General features: G+C 28.7%; 1 protein-coding gene across 1 annotated transcript; it reads left to right on the top strand.

The window, feature by feature from the left end:
* Window positions 1–5003: 5003 nt before the first annotated feature.
* On the top strand, window positions 5004–14740 carry LOC114168708 (transcription factor bHLH48-like). Its single transcript, XM_028053652.1, has 7 exons — window positions 5004–6128; window positions 6245–6373; window positions 6505–6570; window positions 11864–11932; window positions 12306–12377; window positions 13043–13250; window positions 14368–14740. The coding sequence occupies exons 1-7, from the start codon at window positions 5604–5606 to the stop codon at window positions 14403–14405; spliced, it is 1107 nt and encodes a 368-aa protein (XP_027909453.1). The 5' UTR covers window positions 5004–5603; the 3' UTR covers window positions 14406–14740.
* Window positions 14741–19281: the final 4541 nt, after the last annotated feature.

The following is a 19281-nucleotide window of genomic DNA, read 5'->3' as shown; positions in this document are numbered from 1 at the left end:
CTCAGAATTAACAGGTCCAGTGTTGTCTCTCTTACAATCAAATTTCACTTTTATAATAATTGTTGAAATGAATCATGCTGGCTAAAGTGTCCTATAAAGGAGAACCTATCTATCTCACTTTGATAATGCCACTGTTAGGTTTAGGGTCCTCCCTCAGGATAAACCAACCTCCATTGCAAGTTTGTTAAATGAAAATAACTTGTTCCAGTGATCTAGCCAAATAGCATAGGGATACCAATGTGTCCGATCCAATAAACTAAAACACTGAATACGACTACACTCTCCTTGCCAACCCTTGTCGATTAAACAGAATTTGAATTCTCGACTGAGTCTTATTTTTTTGATTAAATATCTTTTTAATCCCTCAAGTTTAAGTAAAATTTGTAATTAATTTATTTTTGAAATTTTAGACCAATTTAGTCTTCCATCTTTACAAATATGTGAATTTAGTCTTTTTAATTAAATTTTGTTAAGTTTATGTGACGTTTCAAACACGATTTATGAAAATGTGTGAGTTAATATTAAAGAGAAAATGTGTCAAAAAAAAAGGTGTAAACATTTCACATACTAACATGAAATGCGTTTGAAATGTCAAATAAACTTAACAAAATTTAGTTAAAAGAACTAAATCTACACATTTCTAAAGATGAATGACTAAATTAGTCTAAAATTTTAAAAAGAAACTAATTTCAAATTTCACTGAAATTTAAGAGACTAAAAACATATTTAACCAATTTTTTTGTACTGATCATTTGTTGTGTTTTTAGAATACATCGATGAATATTTATTTTAATGTTTTAAAATATATTAAATTTTTTTTAAAATATTAATATCAGTGTATTTTTAAAACACAATAAATAATAACATAAAAAAATCAACAGAAAATCTGGACTCAATTAAACAATACTCTTATTTCTCAAATTCACAAAAACATTTACCGCGATTAATATGATCCTTTCTGTATACCAGCATTAACCTTGATTAGAGAATGATAAGGTACCATTTGTTAATACAATCACTCATTCTTTTTACGTATTTATTATTGTTCAATCCCAAAAACAAGATGAGATTAATGAGATTAACATTAATCTAACTTTCCTTTTTCACACTCATTCTTCTCTATAGTTACTTTCCTTTTCCTTTTATACATTCTCTTCTCCTTTTATATATACTTCTTCTCGGTCAAGATTTTTCAATTTGTTTACTATCTTTTGTTTAAATGAATCTATGTCATGCATTAAGAATCAATGGTTATCTCTATTTTATATTTCGTGAAACTTTTTATGTTATAACAGTTTATATTAGGGTGTTAGACTGTAAAAAGTACAAAAGACATGCAATCATTTCAGTTTATAAATGATTATTTTTGTGGTCCTAATTTAAATATAGTCTAATAGTATAACATGATGTATATCTGACCAAGGACAAGAAAACAAAAACAAATAAAATTAAAGAAATACAAAATAGAACAAGAATCAGAAAGTTTTACAGAAATATATGTTTAATTTTAAATAGTTTTAACTTTTATCGTGAAATGGCAGAATCCTTTCAAAACTACGTTTGCAAGTTTTTACAAACCACAATTAATTTTTATCCTTATCCTAATTAGAAAACAAATGTAATAATTGTATTCTAAGGCCTCTTTGTAAAAGCTATCAACAACTTATTCTAACTTATCTAAATTATAATAACTTATGTGAGTGTTTGAATATGTTTGTGAATATCGTATTATTCAGAAGATATTTTTTGTTCAAAAATAAACCGTATTTTAAGTAGTTTATTAATAAGTGCTCTTAGGCCTTATCTTAGAGGTGTGTCAATATATAAACAACGTATTTCTTTTTATTCCTTACATGTTAGAAAAAAAATCATTTTTGACTATTGTTTTTGCATCTCTCAAAAATTTGATATACACTTTTTCTCCTTTCATTATATTTTTCTTTTACTCCCTAACATTTTCATGGGTTACACTTTCTTCCTACTTTGTTGAAGTAAGCTATTATAACTTTATAGGTCATTAGGATTCTCAAGGACCACCCAATATCATTTACCTTTTTTATTTATTTGCTGTTTAGAGGCAGAGAAAAAAAAATGAAATGTTGAATTATATTTTTTCTAATCTTTAAAGTACAATTAAACGATCATCTATTTATTACAAAGTTTTGTAGATAATTTGGATATATATGTCGCAATTGCAGTTAAAGACTACTGTTCGTATCATCATTATTTATATGACTTCATATAATTTTATCATAAGGAATGACACAAACAATGAAAATTATTGTTTGATGAAGAGGTGGTTTTAAAGGATAATGTTCGTTTAAGTTAATTGAATTTCATAAATTAGTACAAAGAAATAAGTAAGTTTCAATTAAATTAATTACATCACTCGTTATCTAGGATTCATGGGAATAAATAACATAATATTTTTGTGAATTCAAATATGTTATTTTAATATAAATTTAATATATAAAATAGGTATGTTAACATTTTTTTATATGACAAGTCACTGGGTAAAAGAAAATTGAAGAGTTCATAATGAGTAGAAGAAATATTTATTAGATATAACAAGTTAGTAGTTGGTATTGTTTGATTTTAGGATTGTATGTGGTCTTTAGTTTTTTTATTGAAAAAATATATTTTAACACATTTTTACATTTTGACATATTATTTTTCATTTTTACCGATCGGAATAAATATGTGAAATTAATGTGTTAAAGTACTATGGTTTTTTTTTATATTGATATTTAATTTTAGTTTAACCTTTAAATTTTTTGGTGTTGATAAACTATTATAACTAGAATTTTATTTATATTTAATTGACTAAATGTTGAACTTGGTTTTAGCTAATAAATATAAGGTTAAATATGTTTTTGGTCCCTTAACTTTTGGTAAATTTTGGAATTAGTCCATTTTAAAACTTTGGACTAATATAGTTATTCATATTTTGAAATACGTGAATTTAGTCATTTTAATCAAATTTTGTTAGATTTATTTGATTTTCCGTATGCACTTCAAGATTGAATTTGAGTTATTTATATTGTTTAACACATTTTTGCTTTAATGTTAAGTTAAATACTATTATGAAATACGCTTGAAATGTCAAATAAATTTAACAAAATTTGATTAAAATGATTAAATTTACGTATTTCGATAGATGAATGACTAAATTGGTCCAAAGTTTCGAAATTGACTAATTCCAAAATTAACTTAGAGTTAAGAGACAAAAACATATTTAACCCATAAATACATAGTACCTTGTTTGATTTATTGGTTTCATCATTACAAGTTAAAACACCTAAAATAAAATCTACTGGAAAAAAAAAATCTAATTGCTACTTTGTTTGTTGTTAAGTCGATGTAAAACACCTAAAACAAACGAAACTCATACACATTAGTTATAGTCAAATCTGATATAGTATGAACACTTTTTGTATATGTTATGATGTGCAACTTATATAAAGAGACATCTTTAATTCTAAACAATTTTCCTTTTTGTTTGAGTCATACTATATCAAAAATCATATTCTTATCTATCGATGTTATATGTCTATTTTTTATATAGATTATTATGTACTACAAAGCCTCCTACTTTTTACATCATTCAAAATATTACAATAATATAAAATATTAAAAATAACGAATGTAAACAATATTTTTTCTAACACTCATTATCTCTATAATATGCAATGAAATTTTCAATTAAAATTGCGTGACAAAACTATGATAAAATCCATCGAGTAATCACAAGGATCTGTGTTCAATAACCAAACTAAGTTTTAATGATTTTGTTAATAACCATTAATACCATAAAATTTCCTAGTAATACATGATGATGAATAAATTCAAAGTTGGATGACAACATTTCTAATAATATCATAAAGTTTAATGCATTTACTGAGACTACATACAAATATTCACCACAAATTAAAAGAACATAACTATTAAAAAATTATATAATACTAAAGAGTGTACATCACATTATAGTAACGTAATATTTATAAGAAAACCTTTTACCTAAAGCCTAACTAATTATGTTCTCCTTCTATATCACTACATGTGTTAAGAATTATTTTCCTCTAATTAGGTTAGTTTCTTAGATTACTCATAAATGTCATTTATTATGGTTTTAAATATACCAAGAATAGTCATACACTTACACACGCAGTATAATAATTAGTTGAATAATAGAAGAACTCATATTCATAATCTTAACCCTTAACCTTTATAACATATATAGCTGATAACCTTTTTTTTTTTTTTCTTTTTATGCTTATCATTTATCATAACTAGAGGCCTAAATTTCAAGAATATTATGTACGTTAAATCTTCTTAGTTGATTTTTGTCATCTTATTCTCAATTGGTGCTTCATATACATTTCCCTGCATACAATCATTTTGTATTTTGTCATTTCTTATATGACCACACATTCATCTTAATATTCCTATTTATTCTGCTTTCACATCTCTCATGTAGTAAGTGGTATTTTTTTTTCATACGCTTCAAGTTATTTTCCATTTTATCTACTATGTTCTTTAAGACATATTTTCTTTCTACCAAAGGTGCTCTAACAATAATAATGTGTGTATATTTTTTTTGGACTGCATGCATACGAGAAAATGAACACGTTATGGTAAAACACATTAAAAAATTAATATTTGTTAAGTGCGTTGTTTACTAAAAATAAAAAAATGAAAATGGTCATGTCTGCGCTATTATTTTTTGTTTGTTTGAATGTCCACAAAATACGCTCTATTCCATAAGATTAAAATAAAAAGAAATTTATGATTAAATCCATGAATTAAAAAACAAAAGAAAACTTTTGATTAGCGCCGAGTGTGTCGTCATGTGAAGCACGTTATGGAGGAAGTAATAAATAATTGAATGAACAGATTAGGCAAGATGAGAATTTCCAGAAGGAGATAATGAATTAGAAGTGCTTTCAATGATCTAAATATAGCCAAATCGCTTTATAATGACACTCGCTTTTCTAATCGATAACTTATTATGAAATAACAAAGGGTCATAACAAAGCTTCAACGGGATTCTTGTCACCCACAGGCACATCGAATCTCCGTAATCGTAAAAAGGAGGAAACAAATTATGCGTAGAAAAAAAAATGAAACAGAATCGACGGTGGAGATAGAAGGAAGCCTCTTGAACTGAAAATAATATATATGAAATAAATAAATAATATTCCCAGAGCATGGGCCCCTCAAGAGGGTTGTGGTCCCCAACGTTCCCTTTAACCTTACCTCAACGAAACTGTATGGCTAGAACCGTACGCGTACTCAACAGTAGTAGAGTAACCGTAGCGTAGCAACGTTGCTTTCGCAGACTTCAAATGGCTGAGAAGCAATCTCAGAGACAGAATCACAGAACCGGAGAGAAAGAGATAGAGAGAGAGAGAAATTGACTGACCGCCATTGAAGGACTGCTTCTTCAACTACTATCTCACTCACGCACATTCTTCTTCATTCCTCATTTTCTCCAATTTTCACTGTCCGCTTCATCACTGATACTGTTCAGAACTCGCATAATTAACACAATTCAAGGGGAATCCGGTTCAATTGGATCTTCTACTCTGCGTTTTGTGAGCTCAATGGAGCAAGCTCCGGTAGGATTACGCGGATCCGTGCACGACGGCGCCACACTTGAGTCAATTCAATTCAACGAAGAAATTCAGGGAATCATGGCGCCGGCACCGGCGCCGGAAAACGCCAGCTCATTCACTGCACTGCTTGAGCTTCCACCGACGCAGGCGGTGGAGCTCCTTCACTCGCCGGACTCTGATGGAGCTCGGAAGCCGCCTAATTGCCACATCAGTACTAATCACAAACCCTATTTGCTCAACTCTTTCAGTGGCAATTTGACCTTTCCTTCCAACGCCGCCTTAATTGAACGCGCCGCCAAGTTCTCCGTGTTTGCCGGTGAAAACTCAACGTCGCCAGGGGAGGTGTGTGTGCTTCCTGCCGGGTCTGGTTCGAATTTGGATAGGGTGAAAAACGAGCCGCAAGAGACTGATTCGAACCCGTGCTCCACACAAGGGTGCGTTTCGGATCCTGCGGTTGAGAACAAGAACGAGAAGACGACCGTGAAGAGAAAGGAGCGAGAGAAGAAAGTAACGGTAACTTTGATGCTAACCTTCCTAATTGCAACAATTTAGATAATTAGGGTTCCTGTTTACAGTATAATTGAATGGTCAAAACGTGAAATAGTAGATGATGATTTTGTGGAATTCAGGTTAAAGGATCGTCGAAGAAGAACAAGAGTGTGGCTGATGAGACCTCCTGTGATGGTGAGAAGCTTCCCTACGTCCACGTTCGAGTTCGTCGAGGTCAAGCCACAGATAGCCATAGCTTGGCAGAAAGGGTAAAGGCTTGACTAATCACTTATTAATTTGTTTAATTTTGATCACCTTAGTGTATTTTATAATTTTACCGAGTTTTAATTTTCAGTTATTTTGTTGTGATATAACATAACTGAGTTTCTTTCTGTTGTAGGCTAGGAGAGAGAAGATCAATGCTCGCATGAAGCTTTTACAAGAGCTGGTCCCAGGCTGCGACAAGGTTGGTCTCTTTTTCTTTCTTGTCTTAATCTTAAAACCTTAAACCCTTTTAGTTTTTTGGATTAATTAATTAATCGTGCTTTGTTCATCTTTCTTTTGGATTATGCCATCCTTTTCCCTCTAAATTGTCTCCCAAAAGTGCAATTATATATCTAGATTACGAGCTTTAACAAGTATTTTGTCATTGTCATCTTTTCAATTCCTTGCAAAGTGATTGATTTTATACCAAGAGAAGTGCATGCTGGCATGGATTGTCAAAAGTGGTATTTATGTAATTTCAACCTTTCTTTTGCTTTTGCCTTTTATGGGTTTCTTTCTGGTGAATGCTAATAATTTTTCTCAAAGCTTAGTTTAGTAATTCCATACTTTGAACTTTTTGGCTTTTACCATGGACGAAATATGACATTATAATTATCTGGTAAGGTAGGTGTTGTCTATAACACTGATGCAATAAGATAGTATTATCTTATCATTGTGTTCTCTATCTCGGAAAGTGGGATTAGGTTCAATATAATAATTCTTCTCTCTTCTTGAGTCTACAATAGTTAGACGTAAATTTAAATTATCATAATAATTAAAACATAAAAATAGTTTTTTATCATTCAAATGATTTTTAAAGGAAATATTCATTTATATAATTTATTTGTAATTTTTTAAAATTTAACTATATAAATAAAATAAAAACTTTATCAATATCAATTTATCTCATATTATATATATCATTTTTCACGTAACTATTTTATTAGATTTAATTATTTTATTCATTTAATTTAATTTTTAAATTAATTATTTTAAAACTAAAATAAGTATTTTTAATAAAAAACTATTTACAAAATAAATAAATAAAGCATTTATAATAAAATTTTAAAAAATATTTATATTTATTTTTAAAATTAAAAAAATAACACACATGCGCGATGCCCTTAGTTTTCGGTGGTTATTATAAATTATTCTATTTTTATTTTGTTATAGTTTTATTTTATCATATTATGTTCTTTTATTCTATTATTTTAGAGTGGAAGAAACATTTTAAATTGGTCACTTTCAAAATAACTGATTAGAATTTTTTTTATAAATATGGGCCTGTTTTAAAAGAATTAGAAGGAACCTCCTTGTAAGTCAGATTGATCATTCTAGCCCATGTTTGAGTCTTGACAGAAAAAATGTTAAAGCTGATAAGATAAGTTCTTATGATCCTATGATACACATGGATACATACATCCAACCAAATAAAGCTTTACCCTGCGTACCTTCACTTGAACCAGAACAAAATTATCCATTGATAATTTGTAGATAAAAAAAAGTCTTAAGATGTTGTTAAATAAAAGGCTCTCCTCGTTTTAACCCAATTTTATGCTAATAAACTGAATAATTTACTAAATTAATTTTTATTAATATTAAAAAATTGTTACTTAAATAATTTATTTATTTTTAGTTATGCTTCCAATAATTTAAATAAGTAAAATTATTCACTTTCTTTTTAATTTTTAACAATTCAATTAATAATTTTTAATTTTTTTAAGTTAGTTTTTTTTTTGTGGATTTATCTTTATTTTCCTCGTACTTTTTTTTTCTTTTGTATATTTTCTCTGTTTCACTGAACAGTCTAAGTGGACAACTCTTAATGCACAACTTCATGTGTAATCATGTATAAGCCACGTGAAGTTGGGCCGTCTTTACAAGATCACGCTTGATTGGATGACGGGACATGTATTGTCTCTCAGTTAAAGGCATAACCTTTTTTTTTTATACAATTAATGCACTACCTTTTTGAGTTTAGAGGTGTTAAAAAAACATGATATGCTCATGGAAAGAAAAACAAAAACAGAGGGTCTTAACCATTTAGCAAGCAGTACATAAGAAAAGACTTGATTCCCAGATGATGGCTTCTTACAAAACACCACTTTGTGTTTTTCACAAAGTGCTGTCACGTGGTGTAGTGAAGGTCCCAACACTGGCAATTATTAGAGTGTGTTTGTATATACTTAAAAATAATAATTTTAAAAAAATATTTTTAACCTTTGTTAGGAATTTATGAAAAAGCAGTCTAATAAATACGTTAATTTGATCATAGAATGACTGAAGTAAATTAAACCTATAGGAGCTTTCGGGGAGTGGTGAGTCAGCATCCAACAATTGGATATGGATCTCAGTCTATGTCAAAGTGAGCCATAAAGGAAAAAGGAAAAAGGAAGAAAAATAAATAAATGAATGCATTGATTTACTTCAGCATGGGCCACTACCAGTTGACTAAAGGAAAATGAAAGAATAAAGGAAGGGATAAAAATGGTAGAATTCATGTTGGGGTGATAACTAGTAGAGTTTTTAAATAGGAAATAGAGCATCAGGCTCAAGGTAACAACTGTAGTTAATTTCTTAATCAGTGCATTTTCGATGTAGATCTCTTAACAATGTTTTAAAGTTTAAGATGTAGTTTTTAGGTCTTGTAAAAATATTTTATTAGAATATGCTGATAGTCTCAAAATTAAGAACTGTCTTATATAAGACCTCTAATCTTAAAAATAATAAAACAATTTTGCTAATATTAACAACTATATCTCTATAACACTAATTTCATAGGGAAAATAACTTTCCTAACATTTTAGTGTAACATTGTGAGCTCTTATTAACCATCAACATTTACTTGTCTTATTTTTTCTTCATTGTATGTTAGTTGACATTTAATCATATTCGCAAGTAGGTTTTTGAAAAATAAAAGTATTGACAATTACAACAGGCGTTCGTACGGTTGCACGTGGGTTGGACTAACTAGGCTAAATAATCCAACCCAAGTTTTCAAACTTGATCTAATTGAACAAGGTTGAATTTTGTTAGTTCAACAAGTTACACTGGGCTGGATTATGTTAAATCCAATGTACTTGCGTAAGTTATGAGGTTAATACTAGTTGAACTCTTTCTTTTTTTGGTAAGATAGTTTGTTTCTTGTAAGAACTCTGTCTAACTAAACGCAAACTTTTAATCTTTTTACTTTTTAGATTTATTTCAATCTCTTAAAATATAATTTCAAAAAACTTAGAATCATATTATCTGAAACTCGAAAATAGTTTCAGAACTACGTCTGTAAATAGTGAAATATTCTTAAGTTATGCCAAACAATTCGGTGAAGGCTGAGAATATTCCGGTGTACTTTGGAGGCTGTGTTTCATTAAGTCAATGCCAAGATGTGCATGATTCTCTACCACAAAGTATGAAATATTGAAATCAGGCAATACTAATTGCAGCTGAGAATCGTCAAGGGCTGACTAAATATCTTCAAAGTGACTTGTTATTTATTGCACCTTACGGAATGACAGATGTTGAACAAAATTAGCCCAATTCAGAATAAATTTTACCAAAGTACAACTGTGATCTTAAGAATCCCGCCTGTCATCGAAGCTCCACCCAGCATAGATGGGCAGGCAGAAGAGCTTGGCAACACTTTAATTCAATAGGTGAGTTAAGTTTGAATTAAAAGTTTTAAAAAAAGAACTTAGCAAAAAGGCAGAAAAGAAAATCAGTTCTTCTAAACGATTGACATGTACATATAATGCAGCGGTAATTTTGTTAGTGACAAGGTCGTTGTTATTTATAGATAGGATGATATATGTGTACACAAACAAGTCATGGGTTATACACGACATTTGTGGTAGTCCCCCCTATCGCTCCTTTCTTAAGCCATCTGTCTTATTTAAGAGACAGAATAGTGGCCTTGTGGGGGCGGAAGAGACAGGGAAGAGGGGGCAGGGGTAGTTCTACTTGAACTTCTAACTAGTATGCATAGCTCTCCTGGGTCCCTTGGACAAGTAAAGTATTTAATATGTAGTCCATTTCTTGACGGTGATGGTATGGTATCTTTAGGAGTTTGGAATCCATCATTTGTGGAATGAAGAAAATGGGCGAGAAAAGAATGCGTACTTTTGGAGTCCAGCTGCAAACAAGCAGACCATTCACCTAACTGCATGGGGTCATTTGTACGATCATATTAATGTCGCTCTTAAGCACAGTTCTTATATCAAAATCATACACGTCTAATATACAGTTATTGAAATCATATTTACATATTTATGTGTGAATTGCTGTCTTCGTGATATTGACAGGTGAAAAGTATGCAACAATAAAGAAGAAAAGATTTATCAAACTAAAATATGTAATATATTTCAAAATTCAAATAAACAATTTTATTTTTCATGGCATTAGAAAAATTGATGGCATTAGAAAAATTGTGGTATTAGAAGAACTAATGAAAATAATCTCTTTTCTCCGTTTTTATGTTGTACAAATAAACGTGGTAATATTTCATTCATAGTGAAATATTTTAAGGGTTATTCCCATCTATTCATAAAAGGGCTAGTTGGGCCAACTTGTTCGTATAAAATCCCCGTGCGTAGTTTTGAAACCGGTTCAGAACCGTCGTACGAGGCTATAGAAGATAGCATACGCGCATTCCCGATCTGAGGAGAGAATAGTTGGGCCCGAGGATCATGGTTATTGAAGCTTTAATCAACAGTTTTCTTTCTTTATGTTTTCTTTGCTTGGTGAGTAAGCTTCATTTAGTCTTAGTTTTAATTAGTTTGGATCACTGGCCAAGTTCTCTTCCCTCATCAATTCAAAATTGCACTTGTATTTTATCTCCATTTTTGTTATATTTTAGTCTAAAATTTACGGGTTGGTTTTAATTTGAGTAGTCAACAAAATGAGGCAAAAAGCTTATCATGTATCTAGATGGTATTGAAGTACTATATGAATCATTCTAGTCTGTAATATTTTGGAATGTGGGGTAAGAATAATAGGGTACAAATTATAACTGAAAATACATTTTCACATTCTGACCCAATACCAAGTACCATTTTTCATCACACTTGCATACATGCTTACGGCTATTTTTATCCATATAAGTGAGTCCTTGTTTTATGTTTTATGTGGAAGCCTTAATCTCAAAATCTGATATACAGGTCACACAATGCCAATTATCTTTAACAGAGAACTTTTCCAAGCTTCCTTTAGTCTTTTCAGACCATGAGTAATGTAATAAAGCAATATGTATCAGTATGAATCGAAAAGGATTATCTTAAGTTTGGGAATTAATTTTCAAGGAGGGGACTTCTGTTTTATGCGCCGCTGTTGTTCTATAATGGGTGTGCTTTTTTTGTACTTTCTAGACGTTTCTTTTGCTTACTTTGATCTACACAATTGCAGAGTCACTAAAATTTTGTGATGCATGTGGATTGTGTTAATGTTCTCAAAATAGCTAATGTGGGTGAAATATATCTGACATTAGTTGATTTTCTGTGCAGATATCAGGAACGGCAATGGTTCTAGATGAAATCATCAATCATGTGCAATCTCTACAGCGTCAAGTGGAGGTCAGGCTCTCAAATTGCTGTGCCTGTTAATTATTATCTATTTGGTTCCCAATCAATTACGAACTGTGTTTAGAGATTTTTTAAACTAATAAAGCATTGGGTTCCTGTAACTGTAATGTAAGCAAGAATTAAGCATTAACAGTGATGCTCCTATTGTTTTGGACTATATGGCTTGTAATCTATTTAAAATTTCCTAATGGGTCGTCTACCTACTATTATTCCCTCATATTGTGGACTTGAGGCATGACACTACAAGATTTGTTCATTGAGCATGCTCAAAAGTTATTATATTCTTGTACTTCGAATAATATTTTGTGTAGTTTAACTTTCATGAATATGATTTTGTTTTCACTGATTTATGCTCTGGTTGCAGATTTTATCAATGAAACTGGCAGCAGTTAACCCAAGAATTGATTTCAGCCTTGACAGCTTATTGCCTACTGATGTGAGTTATAAGTTAATCCAACCTACTCAATTTTATCTTTAGTAAAAAAAAAATTATTTTTTTTATGCGGGAGTAATCTGAAGACCTAACTTATTTAGTTTAAGTAAAAGGCTATATTTGATGGATAATGCATGACCTCTCATTCTGAAACACTTTATTTTACCTTCATGGTAGCCATTGACGCCATAAGCTTTATGCACCCTGTAGGTGAAACGTGCTTGACAAAAATTCGAAATGTTGTTATCATCCTATTCAATTGTCTTTGCTTAATTAATAGTTGTATGAAAACTGACATGATACTCAGTGGGACTCTGAAAGAGATGCTTGTAGACAGTTACAGTTATTTAATCTGTTGGACGTCATGCCAGAGCATCTAGGAAACAGTATGAACATTGCACTTAGCTGCAATGTGCATGTCAGACAAATGATTAAACTTGATTGCCTCAATCCATCCTAGTCATTAATTATAAATCCTTTGACATTTTTTTTGTTAAGGCCTTTGCATCTTAATCCTCAAATCAGGGTCAGGGGTTGCTAGCTCGGTTCATAGAAATGAAAATGACTATTTGAATGTCTTCAGCTAAAGGTGGAGTTGGGCATGTGTGGTTTGGTGCAGTATAATGCTGAGAACTGATAAAAATTAAAATATCCTTTGTAACTTACAGGGGGCATCTCTAATGGATAGTAACATACCTAGCATGATGACACCTCTCATGTGGCCAGAAATCCCAGTCAATGGCAACCGACAGCATTACCAACAACAGTGGCAATTTGATGCATTCCACCAATCGCTATGGGAGAGGGAAGAAGTCAACCACAATTTCATGACTCCGGAAAACTCACTTTTGAGTTATGACTCGTCGGCGAACTCAGGTAGATCAGAATTTTAGCCTCTATTGTTTATTCTCAAAAGCGATGCTTAAAGAATTGTTATGATTCTGTGCATCATGGTTCATGCTGCCATTGTCCATGATTTCATAGATAGATAGGAATGGTTTAGCCTCTATTGTTTAAAGGCATGATGATATGTTGTGATAGATAACTTGAACCTATTATATGAAATTAATGTTTGAAAGGATTTATCCCTGCACCTATTATTTGTAAGTATGAATGCATTACATGAAAGGTAGCTTCGGTCATGCTATTTTATGGTTTTATTTGAAAAGCGATTTCTGTTATTGTTTTATGTAATGATTTCTATTACAGTTTGTTAAATCACCAAATGATACTATTTATAAAGTTTATATTCCAAATTATATGGTTGAGATAATGATGCCATGAAATTTGTACGTAGTGGATTGGTTGAAATTTTCAATTATAAGGTATACATGGTTTACCTTATAATTAATTATATTAAGAATTTGTTTGCATACTTGTTGAGTGTGTATATCCAAAGATAAAGTGCACGCGGAGGTGGTGTGATCTATTGCCCGTTAAAGTATATTTGTTTGGCATCTTTGTTGATATGAAATTGTATTTATTTATTACCCAAAAGTGAAGTTGGGTGCATGATTAAAGTTTATGTAATTTGAATTCATTAGGTTTACTCAAAGCATTAACACATAAGTTTGATTTCGGTAATTGTATTACCGAGTTCAACGGGCTGAACTATGCTGATTGATTAGCATGAAATGATCAAGTGTCAACAGAGTAATAAACTTAGACTTTGTATTGGTAATAAATGAGAAGACCCTTCTATCATTACATAAATTAGTAGAGATCAGTAAAAATGCTGACAAGTCTTCTTGAGGGTTGGAAACAGGCTGTTATTGAATTTGATGAGATTGAGTATGATTCCAAAATTCCATGTCATTCTCGTCCAAAACAATAATGCTAAGAAGTTCGTGAAATCAGTTAAGAATTCTTTATTATAAGGTGTACATGGTTTATGGAGTTAATTCAAATAAGCAATACAAAAAGTACATAGTTCTTTTGAAGTTTTTTTACCATAAAATTGTGTGTATTTAACCTGAAATTGAAACTGTTACAGCATCTCTGCACTCAAATCAATTGAAGATGGAGCTTTGAAAGCGTACAGAAGTCGTACCAGTGGCTATTAGCTTATTAGTGTATATATCAAATATAGTATTCGCAGTTAGCAGTGATTTGACCGATCTGAACGTTTAGCAGGATTCCCATGTCTTCTATTTGTCAGAGGGGGTTGGAAACTGGATTTTCTTTACCCAGAAATGAAGATGAATTGGCATGCTATTACTATGTATACTAACTATAGGGGTTATTCAATCCATGAGGTGATTGATTCATGATTGTAAAATCATAGAACGGACTGTTATTGAACTATCAGTGGAGTGAGTTGCTTTGTTCATTAAATGCTACTTAGATGATTGGCTCTTTATGAGGAATTTCCTGAGCAAGTTACTTTAATTTGTTTTATAGTATAAATAAGGTTAAAATACTCATTTGGTCCATGTTTTTGTTGGAAAATCTCAAATAGGTCCTAAGATTTTTTTTAGTCTCAATTAGGTCCATATTTTTGAAAATGTGTAACAATTAGGCCCATTCCGTTAGTATAGAGTTAACAGTGTTAAATATGTGCCACGTGTCAGCTCCACATTTTTTTGAATTTTTTTGAATTTTTTTTAAATTTTTTAAATTTTTTTTTAAATTTTTTTTAAATTTTTTTAATTTTTTTTTGAAAATTATTCATGCCACGTGTCACGTCAGTATTGTGCCACGTGTCAAGTCAATAAGGTGACATGTGTCAAATTATTGTCTGAATCTCAATTTGGTCCATATATTTGTTATTTTTATTACATTTCAATCCATTTTTTTAAAATTTTTTAAATATATTTATTTTAAATTTTTACAAAATTGTTTTAAAATTTTATATTTAAATTTATAAAATTGTTAATTTTAAACCAACTCTAACATTTGTATATAAATTATTTAAAACAATTTTGTAACAAGTTAAAATAAATATTTTACAATTTTAAAACAAAATATAAAATAAACTTAATATTATTAAAATGTTTAATAAAAATATCATTATAAAATTTATATAAAAGTTAAATTTGATCTCAATTTGGAAATGATGAAATTGAAAATTAAAAAAAAAATGGACTGAAATATAATTAAAATAACAAATATATGGACCAAATTGAGATTCAAACAATAACTTGACACGTGTCACCTTACTGACTTGACACGTGGCACAATATTGATGTGACACGTGGCATGTATAATTTTCAAAAAAAAAAAATTTAAAAATTTAAAAAAAATTTAAAAAAAAATTAAAAAAAAATTAAAAAAAAAATAAAAAATTAAAAAAAATGTGGAGTTGACACGTGGCACATCTTTAACGCTGTTAACTCTATACTAACGGAATGGGCCTAATTGTTACACATTTTCAAAAATATGGACCTAATTGAGACTAAAAAAAATCTTAGGACCTATTTGAGATTTTTCAACAAAAACATGGACGAAGGGAGTATTTTAACCTATAAATAATTTTAATTATTATAATATAAAAATTTAATGTAATTGTCATGAATATTTTTTTATCATCATCTAACATATATTAGAATTCAAAAGATACAAGATCTATGTTAAAATTGTATTATTATGTTTATTATTTGTTCTTTGCGTTATTTTGATCAAGTGATGTATTATAATTTTGATTAGTGCATAAAAAAAGATTCATTATAATTTAAAAAATTGAAGTAAACAAATATTTAAAATATACTTTAATTTGAATATATTTTTTTTTTTATATATTTTTTAAAATATTTTTAAATTTTATCAACTAATTTTCATTAATGTTTACAAATTTAATAAATGTTTTGGTTCTCATGAAATTTTATTTGGTATTCTTATCTAAAATGTAAACAATTATAATTTATTTCAAAGTATTTGATATCGAAAAAACAATCATTCTCATAATATTGAATATTTGATAATATTATGTTTCTTTTACCATATTTTTTTATTATTTTATAAAAATTAATTAAAATTAATATTAAAGTAGTAAGAAAACAGATACGGTTACGAGTACGAGATTATACCCGTTACCCAGTGGAGATGGAACAAAAGTTTGATACCATTGGATTTAAGTATAGAGATGAATTTTTGTTATGAGAATAAGTATGAGATATTTTTTGACAAGGTAATATAAATAGAAGAGGGGTAATCCTCCTCTTATAAGAGTAAAAACTGTACCTTTTTTTAGTTGGTGGAGTTTACTCTTTATTCGGAATGGGTAGTCCTTAAGTTGTAAGAACCTATACTATTTATTTTTTGAAGTTGTGATAACATCTTATGCTTTTATTAATTACTTTATGGAAATGCAACTTGTTTAAATAGGTTGTTTGTTACTTTGTCTCACATATTCCAGTTTTACTTAGTCATTAGTCGTGTTTGTTTGTAATTGTCCTTAGATCTATCATTACAAGTGAGGACTATTCTCATGAATGATTATTGTTCTAGTTCTAGTATTGCCGCCGATAGACCAGGCTATTTAGTGGCGGATCTTGACAAAAAATATTGGAGAGGCCAAAATAATATAATTTTGAGATGACTAGATTCGATCATTAATATAATGCTTTAAAAAAGGAATTCTCTAAGTGAATTGAAAATTAGTCTAATGGTTCAAAATATGTGAAGAAATAGAGTTTATCTTCTTTTCATCAATAATTTCTTTTTTATCACTTTTAACAAATGAATTTATTCTTTTATTCTTTATCAATATACTTCTCTTTTGTGAATAACATTAAAAAATAATTTATCATAGTATTTTTTTTTATAATTGAGACACATAATTATTAAAATAAAAATATATTATAATCAAGTCATAATTAAAAATCGGTTATGAAAAAAACACATAATACATTATTTATTTTTCTTCTATATTCATAAAAAAATGAATATACAAAAAAGCTCATGAGATAAAAAAATAATGTTTTTTATTATTCAGACAAGAGACAAGAAAGGAATGCGATAAATGAGAAATAAGAGCAAAAATAATGAGTTTGTTTCTAACTTTTTTTTTTCAAGAACAGAAAGAAAATATATAAGAGTAAGAAATGATTACAATATTAGAGTGAGAAATTATTACAATTTGTGAAGAACTAAAAAGATAATGAGAAAGAAAATAAAATTTATCTTAAAAAATATTTGGTTTAATTACTCTTTTGATTCATGTTTTAGTTTAAAAATGTTAAATTTGTCCTTCAATTTTTTTAGTTTTAATTTGGTCCCAATTATTGAAAAATTGATACAATTTGATCATTTACGATTAATTCCGTTAAATTTTTTAAAATAGCTCAATGACTTTTTTATTAAAATTGAAACTCTTAATATGAATGGTTTGCTTTGTTGGTGTAATTAACATTATTGTAGGATCAATTTTTAACAAAAAGAGGGACCAAAAAGAAATTGAGCCTAAATATTTTTATTCTTTATTATAATTAATTTTATGTTTTATTATCTATTAACTCTAAATGTTGTGCTTTATAAAATAAATGAAAAAATACACAATTTAATTTTCATCAATTTTAAAAATAAAATATCTACAATTTAATAAATTTTAAATATATATATATATACATATATATATACACGCACACACACACACACACATATATATATATATATATATATATATATATATATATATATATATATATATATATATATATATATATATATATATATATATACATATATATAGATATATTATAAATTAAAAAAAATTGGGGGGGCCGGAACCCCTTCCTGCCCCCATTAAAATCCGCCACTGAGGCCATTTGTTCTTGTCTAAAGTAGTAGGTTAATTTTTATTCTACAAACTATATTGTGTTACCTAACTGTCAAATTTCTATTTTATTTGATATGGATAATTATATTTTAATTAACTTTTTTTAACATACTGTTTTAATCATTTTTAGATCATCACATCATATCGCTAAAAAATTCAAAATAGATGATTTAAAAATGATAAAAATGATAGATTAAAAGTAAGTAAAAAAATGAATTAAAATATTATTATCTATATGATAAACTTGACATGATAAAAAAATGGATTAAAAAAGTATAATATCAGTGTAGCTTTAATATGACATGATATAAAAGAAATTTACATGTTAAAAATATTGTACTTTATTTCCTTCACCATTCCTCTAATACTATTTCAGTTACTAATTATTTAGTGCTATGGTATTTTTTTTATATAGTATATTAAAGGTGATGGAAAAAAAAGCAGATTAAATTTAGGTTGCAATGTTTGATCTAGAAAGAAATAAATTATATCATTTTGGGTATATGATGTATTTCAATTTTCTTTGAGAACAGTTACAACCCAAATCTCAAAGAATACTATGTTCATTAATCCTTGAGTTAGATAAATAAAACTACTATTTCATGAGTGAAAGAGCAGGAAAATACATGCTTTCAAAATGATATGTTTCATTTTTCTTATTTCTCCATTAAATAAACATTTTAAAATAGATAATAACAAAATGACGTGGAATCTAAAATTTGAAAAATATCATAATTTTAAGAAAAAAGATATCTTAACTATCAGTCATATAATTTTCTTAAATAAATACATAACATAGTATTACTGTTTTACTTGGCTTCATGGCCCAAAGACGACATAAAACCCTGATTAGTTTTCAAATATTATAAGAATGAGTCTAATAATATTTTTAGGCATTTGTTTCCTTCCACTTTTATTTCTTTTGCTTATGTTTATCAAAAAGTAAATAAATAAATGTAAACTTCGTAAGATTTATTTTACAAAATTAGATTAGACTCAAAATTCACTTTTTAAAAATGTTTAATTTTAAGACTTAAAATTGTAAGAGTTAGCCTTTGATTCATCATGAAATTGAATACATATCTCTTACCTTTTCTACAAAACATAAATAAATTTTATTTACATTCGAGA

This window comes from Vigna unguiculata, chromosome 1, assembly GCF_004118075.2.
Source record: "Vigna unguiculata cultivar IT97K-499-35 chromosome 1, ASM411807v1, whole genome shotgun sequence".
Taxonomy (NCBI): Eukaryota; Viridiplantae; Streptophyta; class Magnoliopsida; order Fabales; family Fabaceae; genus Vigna; species Vigna unguiculata.
Note: the sequence above shows the minus strand (reverse complement) of the source record. Positions and strands in the feature narration are given on the sequence as shown.